The following is a 16,461-nucleotide window of genomic DNA, read 5'->3' on the forward strand; positions in this document are numbered from 1 at the left end:
TTTCAGGCATGTTAAGCCCCATCTACAGGCTTCTGCAGTGTGATTCAGAATTGCTGATATTTTTGCAAGCAGAGTGTGCATGAGGGCGCCTGAGAACGGGTCTGAAAGTTGGAACTGAAACATTCCCAGTTTCAAGTCCACCCAGCACTCGGTACAATGGTAAAATAAGGCCCAGTGGGTTGAATTACGTAGGCATTCTCTCAGTTGTCTGCCGTGTGCCATTTTATTGGGATTTCTGTGGCTCTTTTACAAAGTGATGCAGCTAAAGAATACTGTGGACCTGTGATTCAGGAATGTCACTTAATTCCGAAGAATATGATGTGACTTGAACATATGTTGACTTGCAACCAATTCGTCAGCAAATTCTGAAAAAAATGCATTAATTTTAATTCCTCCAGTTTTCATAGTGAGGGGTTTTGCTATTGGCATCAATATTAAAGACCAGCTCTCAAAAGCAGGCACTGAAATTGTGAGGTGTGATTAACCTGTGCTTGTTGACTTTGACTTGGTGCTACATCAATGTTGGTGGGTTGGACTCATTAGCAGAGAGCAGATGACACGAGCAGCCAGGGCAGGGAGCAAGGTGCCAACTGTGGTGGGCAAAGATAAAAACAGGTTCAGTTCCAGAGGATTCTGATGAGCTCTTCAATGGGGCAGCCTTGACACTAAGGTGGGTGCAGGATAAAATGTTTGGTGCATCAGCAAGCCTGCAGCCGCTGTCAAGGAATGTGGAGGACGCATAGAATACAGAGATGTTACAGCATAGAAGGAGGCCATTTGGCCCATCATGTCTGCACCAGCTCTCCAAACGAGCATCATGAAAAAGTGTGAGGTAATTCACTTTGGTAGGAATAACAGATGTGTAGAGTATAGGGCTAACGGTAGGACTCTGAATAGTGTGGATGAACAGAGGGATCTAGGTGTATGTGTACACAGATCCCTGAAAGTTGGGAATCAAGTAGATAGGGTTGTTAGGAAGGCATACGGTGTCTTGGCGTTTATTGGTAGGGGGATTGAATTTAGGAGTTGCAGCGTCATGTTGCAACTGTACACAACTCTGGTGCGGCTGCACTTGGAGTATTGTGTGCAGTTCTGGTCCCCACATTATAGGAAGGATGTGGAGGCTTTGGAGAGGGTGCAGAGGAGGTTTACCAGGATGCTGCCTGGTATGGAGGGGAGGTCCTATGAGGAGAGACTGAGGGATTTGAGGTTGTTTTCGTTAGAAAGAAGGCGGCTAAGAGGGGACCTTATTGAAACATATAAGATGATTAGAGGTTTAGATAGGGTGGACAGTGATAGCCTTTTTCCTCGGATGGAGAAAGCTAGCACGAGGGGGCATAGCTTTAAATTAAGGAGTGGTAGTTATAGGACGGATGTCAGGGGTAGGTTCTTTACCCAGAGGGTGGTGAGGGATTGGAATGCCCTGCCTGCTGCAGTTGTAAATGCACCAAGTTTGGGGGCGTTTAAGAGATCCGTGGATAGGTTTATGGATGGAAAGCGTTTGGTTTAGGTTAGAGGGTCATTGCTTTTTAATTGGTCGGCGCAACATCGTGGGCCGAAGGGCCTGTTCTGCGCTGTAATGTTCTATGTTCTATGTTCTATGACTTAATGCCATTCCCCTGCCTTTTCCCTGTGTCCCTGCACATTGTTTCTATTCAAGTAATCAGCTAATGCCCTTTTGAATGATTCGACTGAACTTACCTTCACCACACTGCCAGGCAGTGCATTCCTGACCAGAAGCCCTTGTTGTGTCACATCAAATTTGTTTCTTTTACAAATCACTTTAAATAGGTGCCCTCTCATTCTTGATCCTTTTACGAGCAGGAACAGTTTCTCTCTAATCATTCTGTCTAACCCTTCCTCATGATTTTGAACAACTCTAGCAAATCTCCTCTTAGCCTTCTTCATCCCAAGGAGAACAGTCCCAACCTCTCCAATCAATCTACTTTATTTCCATACAGTGAGTAGTGAGTGTCTGGAACAAGCTGCCAGAGGTGGTAGTAGAGGCAGGTACAATTTTGTCTTTTAAAAAGCGTTTAGACAATTATATGGGTAAGATTGATATAGAAGGATATGGGCCAAATGCGGGCAATTGGGATTAGCTTAGGGGTTTTTAAAAATAGGCTGGCATGGACAAGTTGGGCCGAAGGGCCTGTTTCCATGTTGTAAACCTCTGTGACTCTATCCACATGATGAAGTCATTCACAGTTTACAATATTTTCAAGCAAATTGTCTTGGAGCTTTGTGCAGAATTTGTAGCCCATCTTTTCCAGTATGGCAGTTGTGGGCAACTCTGTTATGAACACTTATGGATTCAATCATGATGCAGAATCTGATGGTTGATGTCGCAGCTTCCATTTCAGCACGACAGCAGCCACTCAAATTTGCACTGGGGTGAATAACTTTAATTTACAAACCTATTAACTTTGCGGTGTTGCTGAGTTCAATTTCCAATTTAGTACCAGCTTGTGCCATGACTACATATTGATTGGAGATTGGTTCAGCTTATTTGGCTGGACATGTGCTTGGTGTTCAGAGTGGGTTCACAGGTTCAATTCCTGTGCTGGCTGAGGTTATTCATGAATGCTGCACCTTCTCAACCTTGTCCCTTGTCTGAGGTTCGGTGATTCTCGGGTTCACTATCAGTCACAGCCTAAGGTCATCTGGGACTATGGCGACTTTACCTTTATTAGGAAATGGATTCATATTGATTAAAATCAATGATTATGGTACCAGATAATTGGTTGATAGGAGGGACTACCATTAAATTGGTTTCAAACCCAGAAATTAAATGTGACTAATGCACATAAATGACAGAAAGGGGCGGCACGTTAGCACGGTGGTTAGCACTGCTGCCTCACAGCACCAAGTCCCAGGTGACTGTCTGTGTGGAGTTTGCACTTTCTCCCTGTGAAAGCATGGATTTCCTCTGGGTGCTACAGTTTCCTCCCACAGTCCAAAGATGTGTGGGTGAGGTTTTTTGGCCATGCTAAATTGACAAACAGCAGAACCCCAGAATCGTAGAATCCTACAGTGCAGAAGGAGGCCATTCAGCTCATGCACAGACCACAATCCCACCCAGGCCCTATCCCCTTGCCCCCATGCACTTACCCTAGCTAGTCCTCCTAACACTAAGGGGCAATTTAACATTGCCAATCCATCTAGCCCGCAAATCTTTGGACTGTGGGAGAACACCAGAGCACCTGGAGGAAACTCACGCAGACACAGGGAGAAGGTGCAGAGTGTGCTAGAAAGTGCAGAATGTGTCAGACTCAACACGGACCTCTTCAGAGGTATTTTTGTGTTTTGGCACGTTACTGAAGTTTTTGTACCAAGGACTTGAAAATTAAATGCAATTGTTATCATAGTTATTATAGTTATTATAGTATCATTCTTTTCATTGCCTCTATTTATTGAGTGCTGTAGATGTTAAAAATAGACTTGTTAACTTTACCACTATTGCACGTAAAATGTATAAGCGTACCAAGATTGAGGTAACAGAAATTCTGGATGAAATCTAATGTGACCCATGGGAGTGGGGCTGGGGTGGAACCTGGGGAGAACTGGAATAGTAGCTTGGCTCCTCCTCATATTTCCACCTCTCAGCAATCTTGCCAGCCCTGAGATGATACCGAAATCTGACACTGGTGAGTAGTTAATCAGCAGCAATTAAATGCCAATAAAGGAAAAATTACTAATTCCAATGGGATCTTATGGGAAGCAGACAAGTGCCCCGCTGAGGCCAAGGACTGCAAGTAATTGGAGGCAGCCTGCTGGTGGCAGGCCAGGGGGCCAGGGAGACCTCACTTAATTCGTGGAGGCAGGTGACAGAGGGTTCAGTAATGTGCTTTAGGGAAGGAAATCTACTGTCCTTACCTGGTCTGGCCTACATATGACTCCAGATCTACAGGAAGGAGAGCAGATGCATGGAAACATCACCACATGGAAGTTCCCCTCCTAGCCACACATCTTCCTGACTTGGAAACATAATGTCTCTCCTTCACTGTCACTGGGTCAAAATCCTGGAACTCCAATCATAACAGTACTGTGGGTGTATCTTAAAAATGTCCTCAGGCATGGGCAATAAATACTGGCCCAGCCAGCGATGCCCACATCCCATGAATGAATAATAAAATAAATCTCCAGGAAGATCATGCAGGTTGGCAGGACTCATAAACCATTGGGCTCAGGACTTAAGTTTGATCCCAACTGAGGAATATTTTCAAAAGTGGTAAGATTCCGCCCTCTGAGGAAGAAGTTAAGTATACATTCCATATCTGTTGGACAATAGGAATCACACCCTGTCCAGGAAATGGCTTTGAGCATTAAACAAATTTGTGATAAGTCCGTGTCATGATGCAAAATGCCAACATTGGGATTGACCAAGTCAACAATTGTAATTTGAAACAAACAGGAGATAAAGGAGGAGCAAAAACACATCCTTCATTAGATATCATAATGAAAAGATGCATAAAAATACTTTGAAGAAAGGCCCAAGGATGAGCTGAAGATTTACATTACAGGAGAAAGAAAATCCATCCTGTTCAAAGTAAATATTAAAAAACGAACATTAAAAAAAGGAAAAATGCCGTTTTTACTCATTTGCATTTTTAATATTTAGAGGAGACTTCAACAATTAAGCTGGTTTGGTTGCAAGGACACAAAGAGGTACAAAGAACAAAGAACAGTATAGCACAGCACAGGTCCTTCAGCCCTCCAAGCCTGCACCGATCATGATGCTTGTTTAAACTAAAACTGTATGCACTCACGGAGTCCATATCCTTTCATTCCCATCCTATTCATGTATTTGTTAGTTGCTCCTTAAATGCCGCTATCACATCTGCTCCCACCATTTCCCTGGGCAGTGTGTTCCAGACATTCATCACCCGCTGTGTAAAAAATTTGCCTCATACATCTCCTCTAAACTTTTCCCCACACATCTTGAACCTATGTCCTCCAGCACTTGACTTTACTATCCTAGGAAAGAGCATCTGACTATCCACTTTGTCCATGCAAGTCAATCTTGTAAATCTCCATCAGGTCACCCTTCAACTTCTGTCATTCCAGTGTGAATAAACCGAGTTTATCCAATCTCTCCTTATAGCTAATACCCTCCAGACCAGGCAACATCCTGCGAAACCTCTTCTATACCTTCTCCAAAGCACCCACATCCTTCAGTAGTGTGGCAACCAGAATTGTACACAATATTCTAAATAAGGCCTAACTAAAGTTCTGTACTTTTGATTTGCCAATTTTTGCTTGCCATGTCCTGACAGATGAAGGCAAGTATGCCTTCTTGACTATCTTATCCACCTGTGTTGCCACTTTCAGTGATTTGTTGACATGTATGCCCAGATTTCTCTGCCTATCAATACTCCTAAGGATTCTACCCTTAATTCCTACATGCATTGGATCTTCTAAAATGCATGATCTCACATTTGTCTGGATTAAATTCCGTCCATCATTTCTCTGCCCAAGCCTGTAACTGGTCTATATCTTGCTGTCTCCTTTGACAAAGCTCTTCACTATCCGCAATTCCACCAATTTTTGTGTCACCTACAAACTTACTAATCAGACATCTGATCCCATGTGACTTCATCTTTCGTATTAGTCTATCTTGAGGTACATTGTCAAAGGCTTTACTGAAGTCCATGTATACAACATCCACTGCCTTTCCCTCATCTATCATCTTCATCACTTCCTCAAAAAACTCGATCAAGTTAGTGAAGCAAGACCTCCCCTTCACAAAACCATGCTGTCTATCAATAATACGTCCATTTGTTTCCAAATGTGAGTATGTTTGAAATGATTTTGAATGCCTTTTCTTAATTTACTAAATAAGTCACTACTGTATCCCAAGCTAACTAGAAAATAGTTTTGCATTTTTTAAAAAGACATTTTCAGCAGTTTTATAATCCAATCCCTCACAGCTGATGGGATTTAAAATATTTCCAACATGTGTCCAAGTTACCCTTCCTAAATGCATTAAGGAATATTTTTTAAAGTGATATTTGTTTGAAAATGCATATTTCAAACATTATCCAGTTAAGCTGGTGGTGGATTATTACTGGAATTTAAAATAATTACAATTTTGTGAAGATCCATTTTTGAATATTTCTAACTTGTCCCCAAGTTATTGTTCCTTACTACATTGAGGAATAAATTTTGAAGTAACATTTTTTTCAAAAATCTATGTTTTCAAACATTAAGCTGGTTCATGACAAATGTTAAGTTTGTTATTACGCAAATTCATTTGAGTGGAAACTTGAGAGAAATGGCTGTACTTTTGTCCTGTTCACACTAAAAGCAAAACTCAGCATCCTTTGGAAACTATACATCCACACAGCTGATAGCCATTCATCTTTCTCAGCTGTCATTATGCTGCTGCCTGGAAAATAGCTGAATTCAGGGAATCAAAATCAACTGCAATGAAAACAGAAAATGTTAGATAAACTCAGCTGGTCTGACAGCATCAGTGAAGAGAGAATCATAGAATCCCTACAGTGCAGAAGGGAGCCATTTGGTCTATCAAGCCTGCACCAATAACAATCCCACCCAGGTCGTGTCCTATCCCTGTAACCCCACACATTTACCCTCCTAATCACCCTGATATTTAGGGACAATTTAACATGGCCAATCAACCTAACCCACACATCTTTGGAGGAAACTGGAGCACCCGGAGGAAACCCAGCTATGTGGATGTATTGTTTCCAAAGGCCGCTGAGTTTTGCTTTCAGTATGATCAGGACAAAAGTGCAGCCATTTTTGAAAAGTGCTTCTTTTCTCTCAAGTTTCCACTCAAATGAATTTGCATAATAACAAACTTAACATTTGCCATGAACCAGCATAGGGACAACATGCTAACTCCACAAGTAACTCCAGAAGTAACAGGAATACAGAGTATTGGTCTAATGGTAAGTTACTTGATAGTTGAGCAGAGAGATCTCGGTGTCCTTGTGCATAGGTACCCAGGTTAATAGGATTATTAAGAAGGCGAATGGTATGTTAGCTTTTATTGGTAGAGGGATTGAGTTTAGGAGCCATGAAGTCATGTTGCAGCTGTACAAAACTCTGGCACGGCCGCACTTGGAGTATTGCGTACAGTTCTGGTCACTGCATTATAGGAAGGATGTGGAAGAATTGGAAAGGGTGCAGAGGAGATTTACCAGGATGTTGCCTGGTATGGTGGGAAGATCTTATGAGGAAAGGCTGAGGAACTTGAGGCTGTTTTCGTTAGAGAGAAGAAGGTTAAGAGGTGACTTAATAGAGACATATAAGGTGATCAGATAAGGTGGACAACGCAAACCTTTTTCCTCGGATGGAGACGGCTAGCACGAGGGGACATAGCTTTAAATTGAGGAGTGATAGATATAGGACAGATGTCAGAGGTAGGTTCTGTACTCAGAGAGTAGCAAGAGCGTGGAATGCCCTGCCTGCAACAGTAGTGGATTTGCCAACATTAAGGGCATTTAAGTGGCCATTGGATAAACACATGATATTGGAATAACGTAGATGGGCTTTAGACTGGTTTCACAGGTTGGTGCAACATCGAGGGCTGAACAGCCTGTACTGAACTGTAATGTTCTGTGTTCGACACAGCACACAGACAGAGACCCGAAACTGGAATTGAACCCGGGTCCCTGATGCTGTGAGGCAACAGTGCTAACTGCAATGCTACTATGTCGCCAAAGAAACATAGTTAACATTTTGAGTCCATATGACTCTTCTACAGAGCTATGTTTCCCGAACGTTTTCTGTTTTTATTTCAGATTTCCAGCATCCACAGTATTTTGCTTTTTTCAAAACCAAAAATCAACCATTTTCCAACCATTGACCAGACTGAAATCAGGTAGCAAATAGGATTTTGGTGATGAGGTGATTCCATGCACTTGATGGCAATCGAACACTGTCAGTGGTGCAGAAGGAGTGGGTTTCACCAAGATATCCCTCTGATCTTATGACACAAGGACTCTAAGAACTTTGATGGACAGAAATAAAAATGAAAAATGTTGGTCATATTCAGCTGGTCAGGCAGTATCTATGGAGAGGAACTGAGTTAACGTTTCAGATCAATAACTTTTCATTAGAACTCTCTCCACAGACCCTGCCTGACCTGTTGAATATTTTTTGCTTTTATTTCAGACTTTCAGCGTTTTGCTTTTTCTAGATGAACAGTTATGGGTGATGTTGTGATGATGCTGACAATGATTGTCCACAGTGCTCAGATCTGTAATTAGGGGAGTGGACTGGCTAAGCTGCAATTTTTACGACATGTGGGTTATTATTATTTAAATTTAGAATCATAGAATCACTACAGTACAGAAGGAGGCCATTCGGCCCATTGAGCCTGCATCAACAGTAATCTCACGCAAGCCCTATTCCTATTTTTACTCTGCTAATCCCCCTGATACTAGGGGTCAATTGAACATGGTTAATCAACCTAACCCTTATATCTTGAGACTGTGGGAGGAAACACACGCAGAGACGAGGAATACATGCAAACTCCACACAGATCTGAGGTCGGAATTGAAACCAGGTGCCTGGTGCTGTGAGGCCTCAGTGCTAACCATTGTGCCACCGTGCTACCCTTTATAAAGCTTTCCTCCAACTAACACGTTACTTAGACTAATATGGGTTGGGATACCCACAGAAACTTGTGGGTACCCCATGGCGGCATGGTACCACAGTGGTTAGCACTGCTGCTTCACAGCTCCAGGGACCTGGGTTCGATTCCTGACTTGGGTCATTGTCTGTGTGGAGTTGCACATTCTCCTTGTGTCTGCGTGGGTTTCCTCCCACAGTCCAAAGATGCGCGGGTTAGGTTGATTGGTCATGCTTAAATTTCCCTGTAGTGTTCTGACATATGTAGGTTAGAGGGATTAGTGGGTAAAATATGTAGGGATATGGGGGTAGGTCCTGGGTGGGATTGTGGTTGGTGCAGACTCAATGGGCCAAATGGCCTCTCTCTGTACTGTAAGGTTTCTATGATTTCTATGAAACTGTGCTACTCCCTCACAGCTTCTGGGTATGCCCACCAACTGATCTGTTACTGAGCGCAGACACGTGGGGGTTACAGGGATAGGGCCTGGGTGGGATTGTTGTCGATGCAAGCTCAATAGTCCAAACTGGCCTCCTTCTGCACTGTAGAGATTCTATGATTCTAGGACAATACCCTCCCCCATAATCTTTGGAGCTTGTGTTAAACTTGACCCATGGATGACCTGGGTTTATTTAACTAGCAAAATGAAATGAAAACTAGATATTCAGGAATAAATGAAACTGGTCTGGAAGGTATTAGGAACAGCACTTCTGCTGATGGCAGCTGTTGCTTGCGTTTCTATCTTCCTGCCCTCTAGAACTTGCTGCACGCCAGCAAAACGTTTTCCTTTCATCCCTGTCTCAGGGGTACCTGGCAATGACAGCTGGTACAACAAGGCGAAAGACTGATCCGTTCTGCAGTACTGACATCCTCACCTTGAACAGTCTGGATAATCACCTCAGAACAAAAAGTAATGTTGTGGTCTGCAGACAAGAGGCCAGACTAATGTTCATCATATTAATTCAATATAAATTCAATATTACATATGGCAACTTAGAAATAAAAACAAATTAAGAAATTAAATATTGCACAAACCTAAAACCTTAATACCTGAATTGAATCAAACTCCTTAGTTACTGACAGATCACTATTGCTCACAGATGGGGAGGTTTGAGGCCAGTCACTATTGTATAATTAATGAAATCTTGAAAACTGATGAAGTCTTACTACTGACAGAGTGAGGTAGGTGTTGCATTGAAAAAGAATAAACGAGTGTGTTGCTGATGATGAATTATCTCCTTTGTTACAACAGAACGATTCACACAAGGCCAGTTCTGACATTGGTTACAAAATGCACAATAAATAATCCACTCCCCCACACTTAAAATGAGTATTCCTCCCAGAAAAGTTGGAATTTGTTTCTGATTTAATTTTTGCTTCTATTATTTAAATTTGTGGATAAGAGATGATTGCAGTTCGTCGACAAGGTTTCCAAGCGACTTAACAACCAAAGCCAGCTGTTACTTATTTACATTGTACTAGTGATGCGTGTCAGTGCAAAACAGCATTGACGCTAACCTATAGCTAAACTCAGCTGCAAAGTTGCCTCATTCAAAATGAATATCGTTTTACAAAAAAATGCTAACTAAGAAACCCAATGGTAGACTAATTTTAAAGTCAGTTTGTATTTTGGGTTGGGACTCTTAATGAGTTAATCATAAATCCATATATTAATCACCCTAATGTTAGGCTTTACATTAACATAGAAACATAGAAAATAGGAGAAGGAGAAGGCTATTCGGCCTTTGAGCCTGCTCTGCCATCCATTATGATCATGGCTGATCATCAAACTCAATAGCCTGATTCTACCTTCACCCATATTCTTTGATCCCTTTCGCCTCTAACTGCTTCTTGAAAACATTCAATGTTTTGGCCTCAACTACTTTCTGTGGCAGCAAATTCCACAGGCTGACCACACCCTGAATGAAGAAATTTCTCCTCATCTCTGCCCTAAACTGTCTAACCTGTATCTTCAGATTGTGACCCCTGGTTCTGGACACCTCCACCATTGGGAACATCCTCCTTGCATTTACCCTGTCTAGTCCTGTTAGAATTTTATAAGTTTCTGCGAGATCCCCCCTCCCCCATTTCTGAACTCCAGTGAAGATAGTACAATGCAGAATAATATTTGTATCATAAAACAGAGACAAATTGCTTACTATGCAAGGGATTCTACAGGAAGTATTTATTCAGTACTTCATATCATTAGACTATGCATAAAGTAACATTTTTCATCTGACAAAATGAACAGAAGCAAAAGTGAAAGACATCTTGCTATCCTGGGCAAAGATACTCAACTCAGCTGCCACTTTAGTTAAAGAATGAAAATACAATTTATGTAACCATTAGCACATTAGCCAACCATATTGTTATACCAAAAGGCAGTTAAAAGAAAATTATTCCTGCACAATAAGATAAAATTAATGACCTGGCATAGCCCTTCTATTTAATGAAGGGGATGATAGGTATGCCTGTTCCCTTAGCAATTGACACACGAAAAATATCTATCTTGTGACAGCCCTGATGTGGTTTCATGAAACATCTCCTAGATTTTCTTTTGAAAAGAAAATAAGTTCCTGCTGTGCCTAGACTTCCAGAAATACTCTGACGTGACGTATTTCGGGCAGACGGGGGAAACAGCCACAAACCCAGTCAACAGCTACTGGCTCCTTTTTCCAGGATTCCCTCTGTGCCTCCAGCAACTGTAACCCTATCTCCTTTAAAACCTCACAGTAAATCCAGTCAGCAGCTGACAAGCCACTTATTGACCCACCTCCGCCCCCACCCAACTACAATTATAGTTGTACATGGGGAGGAAAGAGGCCTGTCTATCAGTGGCCTAATTGAGATCTTTAAGTGAGCAATTAATTTCTACTTAAGGGCCTCATCCTGCCTCTGCCAGGATTTAACTGGTGACAAGAGAGACCCCTGTCAAGCCACAAGCCATCAAGATTCCTTATGACTGGTGATGGGTGGGTAGGGCTTAATCCCTTCTTAACTGATCTCCTGAGTCCATCAGAGGGCCCACTCTTCCAAGGTGTAACCCATGCTCCCTGCCCTTCCCCCCACCTTCTCCCCAAGTTTCTCTCCGCCATGGTCATTTAACCATGGGGATCCCACACACTCCCCTCCATGATACCCATCCTGCAGACACTTATCTTATTTACTTGTAAGGGATATAGAATCCCCACAGTGCAGAAGGAGGCCATTTGGCACATCAAATCTGCATCAACCACAATCCCCGTAATCCTACTTATTTACCCTACTAGCCTCCTAACACCAAGGGGCAATTTAGCATGGCCAATCAACCTAACCCGCAATGCGTTGACAGGGGTGCCACTTAGAATGGACAACATATTTAAAATAGAATGCTTGACTTGTGAGTGGGAGTCTGAAAAAAGAAGTCTGGAAGTAATAGGACCCAAAATTTTGATTGGTAATGGCCGAGCACGAAACAAACAGAACGTGCAAGTACATTGGGCAAGCCAACAGAATATAGTCTATGAATGTTATCAGCAGCTATTTAGCTCTCTGGCAAATCCATATCTTTAATATTATTTAATATTATTACCACTTTGCAAGAATCCAGTAATGATGTTTGGGGAAGGCCTAGTGCAGTATAAGCGATGCCCATTGCTCTCAGGCTGCTGGTATTCTAGAGCAGAGATCAGCAGCTGTCTGAGCTGTGACTTCCTGTTCCTGATGGGCAAAGTCTCGACCAAATCTATTGACCAGTAGATATCCATGGGGCAGCCATTCTTTTGGATGGGCTCCCCCTACCATTTAGCTGGGTACTATTAGGGAGGTAGGTGGGGTGATGGTGGGAACTCCAGCAAAATAAAGCCCCACCTATCTAACCTATTCTTAAATGCCATCATGCCCCATAACTCTGTGTAAGAAAAAAATGCTGCAATTCTTTCAAACTTAGCTCCACATCTCCTAGAGTGGACATAACCAATTTCTATTTGCTCCCTCTCTTCCTGCCAATAATTTTGACATTACTATCCAATCATCCTTTTACTTCTTCTGTTATAAAGGAACCAACCTTTGATTTCCAAGATTTGTTTTCAAATTTGCATTTCTTCACACAAGACAGCTACCCGTTGAGTCTGTACCAGGCCCTCTCTGTTCGCTTTCCATTCTTCCTGCAGTTTGTAGACCACCGTTGCAATTAATATTCCAATTGTGGTCCTATTAATATTTTGTCAACATTGTTACTGTATGCCTACCTAACAAGAAATTGGCCCTTAGATTAGGCAAAGCAGTTAAAAGGATCTGGGAAATATTTGTAAGTGACAGGACTGTGGCAAGTGAAACTGAATAAAGTAAATGCAGAATGTTTGCTAGGAAACAAATGGACAGATAGAATTGCCCAATGAATGGAGAACATTGAAAGGGATCTGGAAGTAATGGAAAAATCAGTGGGTGGGATTTCCCACACCCCATGGCATGCATTCCAGCAGCGAGGGGTCTCCGTGGGGAGGGATTGCCTTTGGCGGGACCCGAAGATCTCACCAACAGGAAGAGGTGGGCAATCTGGCCCAGTGGTAAACAGAATAAGCAGGTATTTTGCCAAATCAATGGAGCGCCTCCTGAATTTTCTCAATTTTAGCCTCAAGCTCTGAAGTGTCCACCAGGGTTGTGTAAGTGAAACTCCTTTACAATTTTCCATGGAAATCCATGGGGAGAACACTTATTATTTATGGTTAAAAGTAAATTATGGTGGACGAGGCACATTTATGCAATTTGCAAATTGCATATTTTGCAAATATAAGTCAAAAGTGTATTCTGGTTTCTGGTTAAACTATTAAAAAAATGATCTTCACCCTGTCTAAGCTCATCTGCTGTTGAAATCTTCATTTTAGCTATTCATTACCTCCTTATTTGACTATTACAACATAGTCCTGGCTGGACTCCCACATTTTATCCTCTGTAAACCTGAGTTAATCCATGATTCTGCTGCCTTAACTCACATCAAGTCCCATTCCCTTTGTCATCTCTTGTACTCATTGACCTACACTGGCTTCAGTCAACAACAGCTTGATTTTAAATTCTCATCCATGGCCTCTTTCATCTCCTTCCCCGTAATCTCCTCCAGCCCTGTAATCCTGTGAGAGAGATCTACACTCCTCTATTTCAGGCCCCTTAAGCATTCCTGATTTGATCACTTCAACATTTGTGGTTACACCCCTTCAGTTGCCTAGGTCTCGAGCTCTGGAATGCTCTGCTTATATTCTCTGTCTTTGTATTCTGCTTCCCTACTTTGAAATACACCCTAACATGTACCTATTTGACCAAGAGTTTTTGGTCATCTTGCCAAACAGCACTTGCAAGTACATTTGCAAGTCAATATAATATAGGTCTGTGACTGCTATCAGAAGCTGTTTGGCTCTCTGGTAAATCCATATCTTTAATATTATACCTCTCTGCAAGAATCCAGCAATGATGCCTGGGGAAGGCCTAATTTTTGGTTATCTTGCCAAACAGAACATGCAAGTACATTGGCAATTCAATAGAATATAGGTCTGTGACTGTAATCAGCAACTGTTTAGCTTTCTGATAAAACCATATCTTTAATAGTTATCTCTCTGCAAGAGTCCGGCTATGATGCCTGGGGAATGATGCAGTACCAGCAATGCCCATCACTCTCAGACTGTCGGTATTCTAGAGCAGAGGCCAGCAGGTCTCTGAGTTGTGACTTCCTGTTCCTGAGGGGCAGGAGGAGATTACAGTCATCTTATATGTTCTGTTTGTTTTGTGCTTGGCCATGACCAATCAAAATTTTAGGTCTTATTACTCCCTTATGTGGCTCAGTGTAATGCTTTGTTTTATAATGCTCATTTGAAGCACCTTGGGATGTTTTATTATGTATGTTGTTAGTCTGTGAGACAATAAGAAACTTGCAAGTCTTTGTGATAGCGCAGGAAAGAGATTGCTTTTCAATGTTTTCATTATAGATAAATCACAACTGGAATTCCCTCTCTGTATCTCTCCACTACTCTACCTCATTTCACCCATTAAAATCGACCTCTTTGACAAAGCTCTTGGCCAGCTGTCCTTTTGTGGATATTATAGTACTCCTGCAAAGGGCATCGGAGAAATATTTCATAAAAATATGTGGCAGAAAGGATGGATGGCACCAAAATCCCTTAACCCTCAACATATTAATTCATTAAACTGCATGGTATGTGTATTTCTGAATTTCTTTTTTCTAATCCGCAGATCCTTCATCAAATTATTAAGGAACCATGAGCTGGAGTTTACTCCGTGATGTTCTAAGTGGAGTGAATCAATACTCCACCATCATTGGGAGAATCTGGTTGAGTGTTATGTTCATATTCCGAGTCCTTATCTATGTGGTGGCAGCAGAACGCGTCTGGAACGATGAGCAGAAAGACTTCAATTGCAACACAAGGCAAATTGGTTGTGAAAATGTGTGTTTTGACTACTTCTTTCCAGTGTCCCATGCAAGACTTTGGGCATTGCAACTCATCTTGGTCTCCACCCCTTCTCTTTTGGTTGTCATGCATGTTGGTTACCGGGAACACAGGGAGAAGAAGTACAAAAAGAAACTCTATAAGGACAAAGGGGACATAGATGGGGGTCTTTGGTGGACCTATTTCTTCAGTCTCCTCTTCAAAACAGGAGTTGAAATCAGTTTCTTGTTCATTATAGTGTGGATGTACAGTGGATTCACTATTCCACGCCTTTTAAAGTGTGAGATTAAGCCTTGCCCCAATGTAGTGGATTGCTTTGTTGGTCGGCCAACTGAAAAGACCATCTTCCTCTATTTCATGATTGCCTCCTCAATTTTGTGCATATTGCTAAACGCCTGTGAGATGAGTTACCTAGTCATAAAGCACTGTCGAGGATGCTGTGCAAAGAGATCTGACAGACAAGCAAGACACTTGAAATGTGGGTGTGACTCATTGGAGAGAGATCAAGTTCTTCTAAAAACACTTAAAAATGGCACTCTGAGGTCTTCCATAAGCATTCAGACGATGTGAAACCAGAAGAACTTCCACACAATCTTATTAATGAAAGTTGCTTTTAGGGTTACCTGTTTTTTAATGAAATAAACAAATGTTGATCAAGATACAGCCTGGGATTTTTCACAGTATCTTTGAAGAAATGTTTATTATTTTCCTGAAGTTATGGTGGATGTGTATATACAATGTTTGTCACAGTTCAATTACAGGTATATCAGAGCCAAGCTTTGTGTGATGATACTGCACCTTTAAGAAATCTATTTATATCATAATTCTTATGAAGGAATATTTCAAACTTCAGCTCTGCTTACAGTGCTGATTTGGCTGCAACTGGCACCTACATGCTGAGAATGCAGAAGCATAATTGATCCTAGATAATGTTTTTGTTCCAGTTTTGTTTATTTTTTAGGTTGTCCCCTGGGATTTCAGTGCAGGGTTTATTTACGTTGATTGACGAGAGAGAGAGAGAGCGAGTCATGTAAATGGGCAGAGCTAAGTTTACAGAGGGACAAGCTGGCAGTTGTCTGCTGGGGTCTGCAAAAGGCCTCTCTGTGACGTTCTGCTGTTTGAAGACAGGTCTTTCTCTGGAGGCTGCTATCTGAGAGCCAGAAGACAGATATATCTCTCTCTCTCTCTATCACTGTCCAGGAGTGTTCATAGGCTCTAGGACTGGAACCAAATAAAAATCACGTAAGCCTGTACTTTTTGCTAACAGGAGTTTAAATTAGGAGGGATATTGCTTAAATTGGAATGAATAGAGACACGCCTTAAGAATTGTATCTTGTCGTGTTTAAATAATTCAGTTGTTCAAAGAAAGCTAATTCATTTGTTATATTTAGATTGTATTGTTAAAAATAAAGCTTGTTTTGATAA

The 16,461-nt window shown here is 41.8% G+C and overlaps 1 protein-coding gene across 1 annotated transcript; it reads left to right on the plus strand.

Moving 5' to 3' along the window:
- The first annotated feature begins 577 nt into the window (after positions 1-577).
- gjb7 (gap junction protein beta 7) lies at positions 578-15,693 on the plus strand. The gene is made up of 2 exons (XM_080192790.1): positions 578-670; positions 14,822-15,693. The coding sequence occupies exon 2, from the start codon at positions 14,848-14,850 to the stop codon at positions 15,604-15,606; it is 759 nt and encodes a 252-aa protein (XP_080048916.1). The 5' UTR covers positions 578-670; positions 14,822-14,847; the 3' UTR covers positions 15,607-15,693.
- Positions 15,694-16,461: the final 768 nt, after the last annotated feature.

Source organism: Carcharhinus amblyrhynchos, chromosome 7 (assembly GCF_965287045.1).
Source record: "Carcharhinus amblyrhynchos chromosome 7, sCarAmb.v2.hapA, whole genome shotgun sequence".
Taxonomy (NCBI): domain Eukaryota; kingdom Metazoa; phylum Chordata; class Chondrichthyes; order Carcharhiniformes; family Carcharhinidae; genus Carcharhinus; species Carcharhinus amblyrhynchos.